The 13,003-nt window shown below is 48.6% G+C and overlaps 1 protein-coding gene across 5 annotated transcripts in view; it reads left to right on the top strand.

Annotated features, from left to right (window-relative positions):
• Positions 1-13,003, top strand: part of Coro2a (coronin 2A) — a 53,664-nt gene that overhangs the window by 23,186 nt on the left and 17,475 nt on the right. For 3 of the 5 annotated variants that reach the window (XM_006238058.5, XM_063287629.1, XM_039109864.2), the window contains exon 2: positions 2,997-3,197. In XM_006238058.5, the coding sequence (XP_006238120.1) occupies positions 2,997-3,197 (201 nt within the window). Of the gene's footprint in view, positions 1-1,251; positions 1,426-2,996; positions 3,198-13,003 lie in introns of all 5 variants that reach the window. The other 2 variants (XM_017593364.3, NM_001012101.2) reach the window with 2 other exon arrangements.

The following is a 13,003-nucleotide window of genomic DNA, read 5'->3' as shown; positions in this document are numbered from 1 at the left end:
TACCACACCCAACCTTTTTCTCGTGTTTTTATTTTGAGGCAGATGCTTACTACATTTTTCAGGCTGGTCTTGAACCTGAAATCCTTCTACCTTGGTTCCATAGCTATAGCACAAGAACTCCTCCTTGTCCATGGTCCCTGGCAGACTGGTAGAGGAGAAACCAGGCCTCTTGTTCCTTTGAGATAGGGGGGCAGAAACTGATGTCCTAATTGCCTGAGTCCCTGTGACACTTGAGCTCATTGCTGGCCTAGAGAAGACAGAATTTGAAATGTCTTGTGCCAAGAAGTTGTGGTTTCAGTTAGGGCTTGGCCTCAGATTGAGAGACTCTGTATTGAGAAAACGACGTTTACCAGGAGCCAGGACCTGTGGTTTCTTCCTTCTTCCTTGTAAGAAGGAAAGACACCATGAGAAAGAACTTGGGGGAGGGGGGCTGAGGAAGGGGGAAGCAGAGGAATTAGTACATAGCCTTGACCTGGGGGGAGGGGTCGACTTCTAAGGCTTTCTGATTGGCTCCACAGGCTAGCTGTCCCACCCCATCCGGTATGGATTGGGCCTTCACTAGGGATTCTGGGTGTATTAAAAAAGAGACTTGGCAAGATGGCTTAGCAGGTAAAATAGCTTCCCTTGCAAGCTTGGTGGCCTGGGTTCAATGCCTGGAACCCTTGTGAAAAGCCAGATGCCGCAGCTCGCACACCCATGATGCCAAGACTTCTACAGTGAGATGGGAAGCAGAGGCAGGAGAGTCAGCTGGAAGCTTGAGAGCCACTGTGGCCTGCAGATGGCCACTATGGCATCATGGTAGATTAACACCTACCTCAACAAGCTGGAAAGAGAGAATCAATTACCAAAAGTTGTCCTCTGATCCCACTGGGGAGATTTCTCATCAGGGTTGGAGCATACATGGTCAGGGCCATGATGCACTCTGTGTGGGTAAGAGCAAAGGATTTTTGGCTCCATGTGGGGTGCACCTCTAATCAGGTTTTATTGCACTAATTCTTGGTCTTTGAAGATCACATTCAAATAAAGTGGTGTGATTTGGTTTGGTTCGGTTCGGTTCGGTTTGGTTTGGTTCTGTGTGACAGGTTCTTGCTGAGTAGCCCAGGCTAGTCTTTGAATTTGCTGTGTACCTCAGGCTGGCCTTTGAATTCACTGTGTAGCTGGAGCTGACTTTAAACTCTTGGCCCTCACGCTAGGATTATGAGCAGCTGTCCCACACCTATCTTGCCCTTCTAATCTCCCTCTATCAACCAGGCTATGTTAGAAGGTGGTGCTTCAGACCCTCCCACAAAGCACTTACAGGGAGCGGCCTCTGTGCCCACAAGGTCAGATTTTAAGAGGAAGAAACAAAAGAAAAACTTGAGCTAGCAGATGTGGAATGGCAACAGCAAACTCCGGCCCAGCCCACCTCTGCTCAAACCAAATCAGGTAATGTCCTACTCACCGTGAAGCCACCCTCAGTGGCACCAGGGAACACGCCCCTCCCAACTTGGGTTCCACATCAGCTACTTGCTGGGCTGGGTGAAGAAGAGGGCCATGGAGAGCAGGCAGGAAAATCTGTTGCTTACCCCACAACAGTACCCTTACACACACACACACACACACACACACACACGCACGCACGCACGCACGCACGCACGCACGTGCACATGCACACTCGCCCCACAGGAAGAAGGTAGCTAAGCTTTGAATTCTCAATTTGCTGCTCATGTCAGTACCATTTCTATCACGTAGCTTCCCCTGCACCTCCATTTCCCATCCTCAGATATGGTTAGTACGCCCCCACCTCAGGAGGGTTGTAGGGGATGAGACAGTCTCCAGCCAGTCCACAGCCAGACTTAAGAGAAATGACTCCCAGGAGTTTAAGCCTAGAGCCAACTAAAGCCTTCTCAGGGTGGCGGTTCCCAGCCCCCAGCCTAATGCCATGGCATAAAGCCACAGGACTACAGACAGATGGACGGACGAAGTGGGAAGGCTGCTGTGGAGGGGTGTAGGCCCTGCCTGCAGGGCAGACAAAAGCTTGCTGGCAGGGGAAGTGAAACCATTGCTCCGAGTTGCTGAGTCACCAAAGCCTTGTGCAAACGGGTCCCTGAGCAGAAGGCACCAGACACACCTGGGGCAACGCCAGCACCCCAGAGCTCTGTGATGGATGAATGCCAGGCTCATGGCACACATGGTCACACCATACAGACACTCTCATGCCCTGACCTTACTAGATGCCATCCTCCCTCACTTCTGTGACCTCTCCCCCATTTCAAAGGTCTGGACAAACCTTGGCAATAGAAATAAAGCCTGGGGTGGGGCAGATGGGTATTGACGGTCTCGGTCACATTGCTCTGGACTGGGTGGTTTCATTCGTGGGGGCCAACAGCTCCCTTTCCAGAGGGGAGACACAAGTCTATGAGGCAGACTTGTGTTGTCCCATTTTACAGACAAGAACACAGAGACTCCGAGGGTTAAGTCATCAGAGTTAAGTCACAGTGAGACAAAGTTAGAACTGGAGGCCAGACTGGCTAGCCTTAGAGAACAACACTGGTTCTCACTTGGTTGGCAGGAGAGCTTGGTTGGGCAGGAAAGTTGGGGTGGGGGCTGTAGCAAATATTCTGTGGTCCCTCTGTTTTGGGGGTTCATATTTGAAAAAACAGAAAGGCTCTAATGGATCAGGAAATGAATGAATAGTAATGACCAATAGTCTCTATAACCACTGTGATAGCCTCTCTCCCCTCAGGGTGGACCTTTGTAGAATTGGCCACTAACACCAGGCTTGGTTGCACAGCTTCTAATCCTAGCACTCAAGAGGTTAAGGCAAAACAATCATGAGTTCAAGGCCATCCTAGGCTATACAGTGAGTTCCAGGCTAGCCTGGTCTAAGATCTTGCCTCAAAAAGAATCAGCAGTGAAACCAGACCACTGCCCAGGCTGTGCCTGTTAAGTACTCTCTACTGTGCTCCATGATGAGGTGGTGGGCCTTATACTATCGGTCCCTTCATCCCCTGCAGATGTCATGGCACCCCCAGTACCGCAGCTCCAAGTTCCGACACGTCTACGGCAAGCCTGCCAGCAAGGAGAATTGCTACGACTCTGTGCCCATCACACGCAGCGTCCACGACAACCACTTCTGTGCTGTGAACCCCCACTTCATCGCTGTGGTCACTGAATGTGCCGGTGGGGGCGCCTTCCTTGTCATCCCCTTGCACCAGGTAAGGACCCAGCCTCTAGAGGTCTACAGGACAGATGGACAAGGTGGGAAGCCCAGGTCCCCAGTGCAGATATGACTGAAGATCTAGACTGGCCTGCTTTCCTAGTTGTGTGAGCTTGCATCAGCCAGTTCTTAGACCCTTGGTCTCCTTCTTGGGCTCTCAGCAGCTGGCCCACTTAGAGGACCGTCTCTTATCCACGCAAGAATAGTGCTCGCTCCAATTTTTTCTCTCTTGAATGAAATATGCTTGTTAGAACAATTAGCTGGGCTCAACTGAAATTGGGGAGACTGCGGAAGCCACCTCCCCTTGTCAGGAGGTGAGAGTGGGAGGCTCGAAAGCAGTAGGCAGAAAGGAGAATGCTTATCCCTAGAGCCAGCAGTGAGAGCATGCTTGCCCCAGGAACTATCGCCATTGCCCAGTGTTTGGATCCATGGAGTGACATCTTCATATAGATCTACCCTAAAGGGGATCTTTGTGGGATCCAAGAGCTGAGCTTGCCTTCAGCAGAACTCATGAAGAGGCCTGGGAGAGAGGTGATCCCAGGCTGTGTTTCTACTCATGTCACGAGAGGTGTTCGGGGAGCCTGGCCACAGGAAAGGAGCCCACAGACTTAGATAAGGACCCTGGGAAGTCACAAAGACTGGCGATCCAGAGTCTGAGGAAAGGCAAGAAGCAGCCCTGGAGCACTGACGGACCTGTGTGGTCAAAGCCTGGAGGGAGATGAGCTCAGAGACAGCTCCCTCATCACAGTACCTCAGGTATAGAAGCCAGTAACAGCAGACCAGCTAACTGAGGCCCCGTGTGCCCACTGGTGTGGACCGTTTGCTTGCTTGTTTGCTTGTGACAGCATCTCCTGTAGTCCAGCTCTGGAACTTCCCATGTAGCCAAGCTGGCCTTGACCTCATCCTCCTAAGTTCACCTCCTCACCGTGAGTTACGGTTGTGTGCCACACTTCTAAATAATTTGTGAGTCAAAGGGGGACCCAAAATGAAGGTTTGCTTATTTTGTTATTGTTGTTTGTTTATTTGTGGTGTATATGTTCCTCCGTGTGGGAGTTAAGGGAGGCACTTGCATGCCACAATGCAAATGTAGAAATCCAAGGGCGACTTCCAGGAGTCAGTTCCCACCCCGGGCCTCATGAGGCGAGGCAGGGTCTTCATTATTGTTTCTAGCACTGTGCAGCTTACTCCAGGCCAGCCAGTCATCCAACGCCTGGTGATTCTCTGTCTCCTTCTCTGATTTCCTAGGATGCAGGTGCTGGGTCATAGCTGAGCATTGCCACATCCAGCAGTTTGTTTGTTTAGGTGGGGTTGCTTGTTTGTTTGGTTTTGTTTATCTAGTTTTTGTAGACAGGGTCTCATGAAGTTACAGCCAAGGTAGCCGTGGCTTGACTGGTACCTACTATGTAGACCAGGTTAGCCGTAATCACCTGCCTGTCCTTCTCTAGTGCTGGGATTAAAGGGATGGGCCATCATACCCAGGACATCTAGCTTTTTTTTTTAAGATTTATTTATTTATTATATACAAGTACACTGTAGCTGTCTTCAGACACACCAGAAGAGGGAATTGGATCCCATTACAGATGGTTGTGAGCTACCATGTGGTTGCTGGGAATTGAACTCAGGACCTCTGGAAGAGTTGTCGGGTGCTCTTAACCGCTGAGCCTCCGGCATCTAGCTTTTTAAGTGGCTTCTGGGAATTAAATTCACGTTGTTAATCTTGCACAGCCTGAAGCATCTAGGCCCTTCGTCATCCTGCCTGGATTGTGTTGTTGTAGTTTCCCATTAACTTTAATCACAGGACATGGTAGCACCGAGAGATGCCCTAAAGGATCTCCTGACCAGCTGGACCACAGCCTGAAAAGTACTTCGTGCGTGCGTGTGTGTGTGTGTGTGTGTGTGTGTGTGTGTGTGTGTGTGTGTGTAATTCAGTCAGTCCTGTTCCTCTAGAGAATGCTGATTAATACATATAGGTAGTGCTTTACCTGCTGGGCTCTCTCCAGCCCCAATTTCTTTCCTTTTCTTTTCTTTTAAATAGCTAGATCAAACCTTGTATATGCTGGGTAAGTGCTCAGCCACTCTACCCCCAACCCCTATGAAATGCAAGTTCAAAACACGTGGAACTGAGTGGCCATCAGATGTACGCAAAAACACCTGGCACTCAGGGGTGTAATCCAGACAGGGAGTCACAGTACCGATGCTTACGTTAAAAGAGAAGAAGGCTGACGTTAGTGAGGAAACATCCAACCTAAGAACTTAGTGGGTAAGCAAATAGAGCAAGCCTAGAGAAAACTCAAGGGGGAAAAGGTGATAAAAGGCAGGAATCAGGGCTGGAGATGGCTCAGCAGCCAAGAACCCATGATGCAATTCCAGAGGACTCAAGTTTGATTCTCAACATCCACTTCTGGCAACTCACAGTGCCTATAACCAGCCTCCACAGGTAGCTACACACACACACACACACACACACACACACACACACACACACACACACACAAAACACCTGCTCTCGTGCATATGTGCACATGCAAGTTTTTTAAAAAGGCAGAAACCAAGGAAAAATAATTCAAAAATGCATTAGAAAATGTTTTTAAATGGAAACAAATTGAAAGATAAACTGGAAACAAATTGAAAGATAAACTGAGTGGCCTCTGGAAAGACTGACTGACAGTAAGAGGCGGTCCTAAGGCAGCAGAGGCAGCTCAGCCTGCAGCAGAGCTGTGAGAGCCAGAGGAGCCACTGGAGCGAGTGGTTGCCGACATGAAGCATGGATGAAACGGGCAGACTCCTGTATTACTGACTCAAGTAGGGATCCACAGCCTGCGCGATCCTGGGACGGTTAACAAACGGAGCGTTAAAACACTTCCCTCACAGAAATCATGGAAAGAGGTGGTAAACTGTGAAATCAAAAAGACATATTCTCTTTTTTAAAAAAATGTGTGTATGCTGTGTATGTGTGTCTGTGCACGTGGACACCAGAGGCAATGGTTCCTCTGGAGGGCAAGTTGTAGTTGTTAGCTGCAGGCTAAGCTCTCGGGTCCTCTACAAGAGTCTAGGCTTTTAACCACTGAGCCATCTCTCAAGCACTACCCCTCCCCACATTTCAAGACAGGGTCTTACTCTGCAGCCTCAATTGGCCTCAGATTCACAGCAGTCAGCCTGCCTGTGCCTCCAGAGTTCTGGGGTTCCAGTGTGAGCCACCACACCCAGCTGAGGGTGCTTACCTAGTGAAGAACGCCGCTCTTGCAGTTGGGGATTCGGCTCTGTTGGACATGAGGCCCTGCCTGAGCTTTGCTCCCAGTGCGGTATAAACTCTGCATGGTTGTACACACCTGTAATCCAGTAACAAGAAGGTCTGGAAGATCCATCCTTGACTATATAAGGAGATTGGGGCCAGCCTGGGCTACGTGAGACCTTTTTTAATTTAAAAAAAAAAAAAGGAAATAAAACCAAAATTCACTTCCTGAAGCCAGGCACCAGACAGCTTAGTTCTGACTGTAATTCTAGCACCTGGGAGGCTGTAGCAGGAGGATTACCACAAGCTTGAGGCCAGCCTAGGCTACATGAGGCCCTGTCCAAAAAAAAAAAAAAAAAAAAGAGCAAGCAAGTGAACGAGTTTAGGGGCATTATTTCTTTACCAATCTGGAAAACCCCGTCTATCAGTAGATAAGTTCCTGTCCACGGTACTTCACATGCACAGCACATGGCTACAGACAGCCCGACCTCATGTTGAGATAACAAAGTACAGATTCTATCATCCCATCCCCTGAAGTTAGAAACAATCATACGGCAGGATTTGAATAGTTAAGTGGGTGTGGCTGTGAAGTCAGACACCTCAGTGGTTTGGCCACTAGTGATGGCTTCTGGACCTGGGAGGACTGTCCCGCTGATCCGATGATTTACTGCCCGAGCATTCGTGAGGCTGTACATTTCAATCCATGCACTTTGGAACATGTTTGCTGCGTTTCACATATATAAATACACATTAGAACATCAGGCCTACATACAGCCACAAAGTCCTGCAAAGCTGGAGAAAGGCTCAGTGGTTAAGAACACTGGCTGCTCTTCCAGAGGTCCTGAGTTCAATTCCCAGCACCAACAAGGCAGTTCACAGCTGTCTATAACTGCAGTTCCAGGGGATGTGGCACTGTCACGCAGACATACGTGCAGGCAAAATACCAATGCAAAAATAAATAAATAAATAAATAAATAATAAATCTTAAAAAGAAAAGAAGAAAGGAACTAAAGGAAGGAAGAAAAGAAAAATGAGGCAACCATTTAAAAAAAAAAGTTCGAGTGGTTCCAGCCCATAATCAACTGGCCCCGTTACATATGGGCCTTAGGGAAGGTGAATAATTACATGGGAAGCACATGCCAAGTAATTCTGTTCACCACATCACCAGTAAGCAAATACCACAATCCCAGCACCCCTTTCTCTCTTAAGATAGGATCTCCCTGTGTAGACCATACTAGGCTCAAACTTGCAATCCTCCTGCCTCAGTCTCCTGAATACTACAATTATAGGCATGCACCACCACTGCTCCCCAGGACCTGAAGACGACAACGTATTAGGCTCTTCCTCCTCAAGACTCCACCACATCCCAGTCACACTTCCCTGGGTCCTCGTCTACACAGCACAGACTTTTAAGACCCAAAGTGTAGCCCTAGGAATAAAGGTAATTGTGTAGCTCTGTAAACTACACAGAAAATTGGGAAGTGCAATTGAATGCAGCCCTGGTTATCTTGGATGTGGCTTCCCAGTAGTTAACCTTTGCCACCTTGCGATAAGTGCTTGCACGTTTGTGCATGCATTTGTACGTGTGCTTGGAAACAGTCACAGATCTGACCTTTCACCTCTAAGTAATGCCCATCTATCATATACTGCAAGGACAGGACCATTCTTCTGGATAACTACTTACTGGAAATTTAATATGCCGTGATGGTGTGAGAGCAACCAGTCCTTACATCGTTTTTCAATCTGATTTAGATGCCGATTGGCGATCACACATTATGTTTAGTTCTTGTATCTTCTTGTCTTCATTTGAAAATCTTAAATGTTTTATATTCAAGGAGCAAAGGATAGCAATCTTGTGGACTGTGACTAAATTTAGATTTGTCAGGTTGTTTCTGTGATTAGTGTATGGGGATCAGGAATACTGTATACACTCATTTGTGCCCTTCTGGTTCATTGCATCATGGGACAAGGCTGTCCTCTTGGGCTGTTAGCTTTGATAAATAGAGCCAACATGACAACACTCAAGGGAGTATTTGTGAGCCACTTGTTGAAAAGAAATGGCCCTCGCTGGCTGGTGAGATGGCTCCGTGTGTAAAGGTGACTGTCGTCGAGACTGACAACCCGAGTTCGATCTCTGGCACCCAAATGCTGGAAGGAGAGAACCCACTCCTGAAAAATGTCCTCTGACTCCCACACGCGGCGTGTACTGCAGCATGTATCCAAACATGCAATACATGAGTCAATATGATTTTAAAATTTTTAAACAGATTGTGTAGCCAATTCAAAAACAGCATTCGAAAGAAAGATGAATATAGGACTCAGAATTCAAAAAATGAGTTCATTTCCACCTCCCGGAAATGGAGAAGGTCACTAAGCATTTCTAGTAAAAAACCGCATGTGGGCATGGTGGCGCACACCTTTGATCTCAGCACCTGGATGGCAGAGGCGGGTGGCTTTCTGTGAGTTTAAGGCCAACCTGCTCTACAGAGTGAGTTCCCGGGTGGCCAGAGCTACACAGTGAGATCCTGTCTCAAAAAAACCAACCAGACAGCAACAAGCATTCCTACGAATGGACAAGACAGACTTAGAGAATTACAGGGCATTACAGGGCTCATGGAAGGGGATATGAATTAGGGGGTTGGGGACTTGGCTCAGTGGGTAGAGCGCTTGCCTAGCAACCGCAAGGCCCTGGGTTCGGTCCCCAGCTCCGGAAAAAAAAAAAAAAACAAAAAAAAACTTGAATTAAGGGGAAATGTATCCCATGTTCATGGATAACCACTCTGGGGCTAAAGTGAATCTTGAGCCCCAGCCTCCACCTCCCCTGTTCAGAGATTATGTACAGGCCTGTTTCTGAGGCCCAAGTCATTGTCCCTTCCTAAGATACAGGGCACGACACGTTTCCTGCTTGGGGCTCGGTGCCCTGGTCTCTCACTGCTTCTGCTCCTACCTCCTAGAACGGTGTGGGAGAGGCCCGAGCTTTGTTTACTCCTGTGCTGGGTTGCTGACTCACAGATTTCCATGGACTAAACACACCATCTAACCATTGTTTATGGTGCTAGGCAGTGTGATTCTAAGTGGTAAAAGGCCTGAGAGAGCTGCGCGGTGGAACCACGGTCTGACTAGAACGCTTGAGCAGTGTTTGGAAGCAAAGCAGGGGAAAGCCTTGGAGAAGCAGACTGGGGCCATTTGAGACAGGCCTTGACTGCCAGGGAAAGACACAGAAAGTGCGTTTCCAAGGAAACAGAGGTTCGGGAGCTGGAGAAGAATGAGTCAGAGTGAGACTTGCTAGTCACTGCTGGGAGACTGGGTACAGGTCAGAGGTAGAGAGGCTCAGATGCCCCTCACTTCCTGCAAGCCTCTCCCAAGCCCTGAGCACCTCTAAGAGGTTCTGTCCACCAAATGAGCCGAGTTCTTCCCTAATTAAGGAATTAATTAGGTCAGGGGATGTAGCTGGCTAGTAGAGTCCACAAGGCCGTGGGTTTGATTCCCAGAGTTGGAAAAAGAATGAAGTAGCTGGTTCCTGGGTTTTCCTACTCAGATTCTTTCTACTTTGCAAGAGCTAATGACGAGAGTCCCGACAAGTTCAGACAACAGACATCAACTTTGTGTGACGAGTGATGATATGCATTAGGGGAGGGGCCTGCATCACACGGGATGGTCCAGGAAGGCCTTCTTGGGGAGATAGCCCTAGATGATGGCTCCAGCTCTAAGGAAAGTGTTCAGGCAGAACCAAAAGCAAGTGCAAAGACCCTGGCAGGGGAGCAAGAGTGTGGCAGAGCCATGCTGAGACTCTCAAGAAGGTGATTTGAGCCACAGAAAGTTTGGGTTTATCTGACTCCAGTGGGAAGCCACTGGAACTGAAACTCAGCCTGGTTTTAGATAAGATTTATGAATCCTTCATCTAACCTCACAGCCCACACCGGCCTGCACTCTGAGCCTGCTGTCCCCACCCTCCTAAATGCTGGAACTATAGGAGTGTATCGTCACACCTAAGGTCCTTTGGGCTGTTTGCAATCTCACACATAGTTCAAGGACATGTCTCAGACGTCCGTGAACACAGGCACAACAACTAGTGCCACCTATGAGCCTATCACACCTTGGTGGGACCATAAAGATAAGGTTCAAGTGTAGCCAGGGCATCTGCACTCCCAGCCTACTCCAGAGCTGCTAGCACTTGTGACACCCAGCTAGAGTATTTCACATTAACTACAAGCACTTTCACATGCACACACGCACACACACACAGAGTTTTTTAATTTAAGTTTTATTTACATTGGTGTTCTGCTTCCATGTATGTCTGTGTGAAGGTGTCAGGTACCCCGGAACTGTGGTTACAGATAGTTGTGAACTGCCTGGGTCCTCTGGAAGAGCAGCCAGCACTCTTAACCGCTGAACTCTCTCTCCAGTCCCCGCACTGACTGACTCTCTCTCTCTCTCTCTCTCTCTCTCTCTCTCTCTCTGTGAATGTGTGTGTGTGTGTGTGTGTGTGTGTGTGTGTGTGTGTGTGTGTGTGTGTGTACGATTCTGCCACAGCACGTGTGTGGAGGAAGTGGGTCTCTTATCGCTTGTGATCCTGGAGGCCTTGCACTCTTCATTCTTGATGCTCGCAGATTCATAAGCAAGCGTATAAAATAATACAGTGGGGTCCTGGGTGCCTTTATACTGATTATCTGCTACCCATAGCACTGCAGTTCGGTGTAACAACCTTGATAAGGATGTCCAGGTCACTATTGGGCGTAAGTGCCACCCCACAGACCTCTCCCTGCCCCTCCCTTGCACAGCCACTCCTCACCAACCCCACTTCTTCCTTGACCCCTGATTGGCCCTGATCTGTTCCCCATTTCATTGCTGTTATCACTTTAAGGCTGTGTTAATAGGACCGACAGTTCTTTGAGTTTGGAGCACTGGAAGCTCAACCCAGGCCCCCCTCCCAGCTCCCCCCAATCCGTCAGCTGGGGTAGCTCTGAGCTGCACCTGGACTCGCCTGTTTTCACTTAGGAGTGTGGTTCTCGGGAAACCCATCCAGGGTGCTGGGTCAGCAGAGGCAGGGAGGCACAGCCCATTACAACCCTCCCCTCCCTACACCCCCAGACCTCTGCTCAGAGATAGCTGATCTTCCTGTCCTCAGAGTGAGGCAGACTTAGGGAACTTGTAACCTGTATGGGCTGGGTGACTACCAGAAGACAGGACAGCCCCCCACCCCCACACTATCCGTGCTCTTCAGAGAAAGTTACTTCCCCTCACCTGTCTTCACGGCAGCTGGGTATATGATCTTGTGCCATTACAACTCTCAAAGGATGTAATTTACAAGATTCTCCCCCCCCCCCCCCCCCCCCCGGAGCTGGGGACCGAACCCAGGGCCTTGCGCTTCCTAGGCAAGCGCTCTACCACTGAGCTAAATCCCCAACCCCGTAATTTACAAGATTTAAAGATGAAGCGGACCTTAAGATTTGAAGTTGAGAACCAAAAAAAAAAAAAAAAAAAAAAAAAGATTTGAAGTTGAAAGCTAAGTAAGCTATATGAGCTAGGCTATTTTTCTTAAAGAATTTTGTCTTGGAAATTCAATTCTGAGGAAGACCATTTAAAAATGAAGAAGGAAGACTGAAATACTAAAGTCAAGGCCACATACTTTCCGGCCCTAAGTACACAGAACTCACTGGCTGTTGCCCTCGCTTTCTTTTGTTTGTTGTTTTTCCAGGTGTTGAGACAGGGTCTCCGGTGTAGCCCTGGCTGACCTGGAACTCCATATGTAGCCCACGCTGGCCTGGAACTCACAGAGATCCAGCCTCTGCCTCATGTGTGCTGGGATTAAAGTGCCCCACACCCAGCTTGTTGTTGCGTTTTTTATTTGGTTCAGTTCGGTTCGGTTCAGTTCGGTTCGGCTTGAGCCCTGGCTAACCTGGAACACCCTGTGTAGACCAGCCTGGCCTCCTACTTGTGATCTTCCTGCTTCTCCGTCCCACGTGCTGAGACTGTGGGTGTGTGTACTACCACACCTCTCCCTCTCTCTTCCTTTCTTCCTTCTTTTCTCTTTGTTGCTTTAACATCCTTCGAGATGCTTTCCAGAAAACATACATTATCCCCGTAGGCAATTTGGCGTCATGCTTTTTTTTCTCAAGGGGGGGGCATTTCTTGACTCTCGGCCACCAGGAAAGACAAACTAGATCTTGAAGGGGCTTTGCTATCTTCTCCTGTGCCCTTAATTTCCTATGCTTTTCTAAGTTGCCTCAGTTGCAGTTAATAGGGTATTTAACCATTCACCCACCAAAAGCTACCTAGTAGGAGGCAGGATAAAGCCAGTGGAGAGTTCTTTCCTTTCATACATGAGGCATTGGGCCAAAACCCTACACACACACACACACACACACACACACACACACACACACCACACCACTCACACACAAAAACACACTCACACACAAAACACACACACAACACTCACACACAAAACACACACCCAACACTCACACTCACACACAAAACACACACACAACACACACAACACTCACACTCACACACAAAACACACACACAAACACAACACACACACACTCACACATGCACACAACACAT

The sequence above is a fragment of the Rattus norvegicus genome, chromosome 5, assembly GCF_036323735.1.
Source record: "Rattus norvegicus strain BN/NHsdMcwi chromosome 5, GRCr8, whole genome shotgun sequence".
Lineage (NCBI taxonomy): Eukaryota > Metazoa > Chordata > Mammalia > Rodentia > Muridae > Rattus > Rattus norvegicus.
Note: the sequence above shows the minus strand (reverse complement) of the source record. Positions and strands in the feature narration are given on the sequence as shown.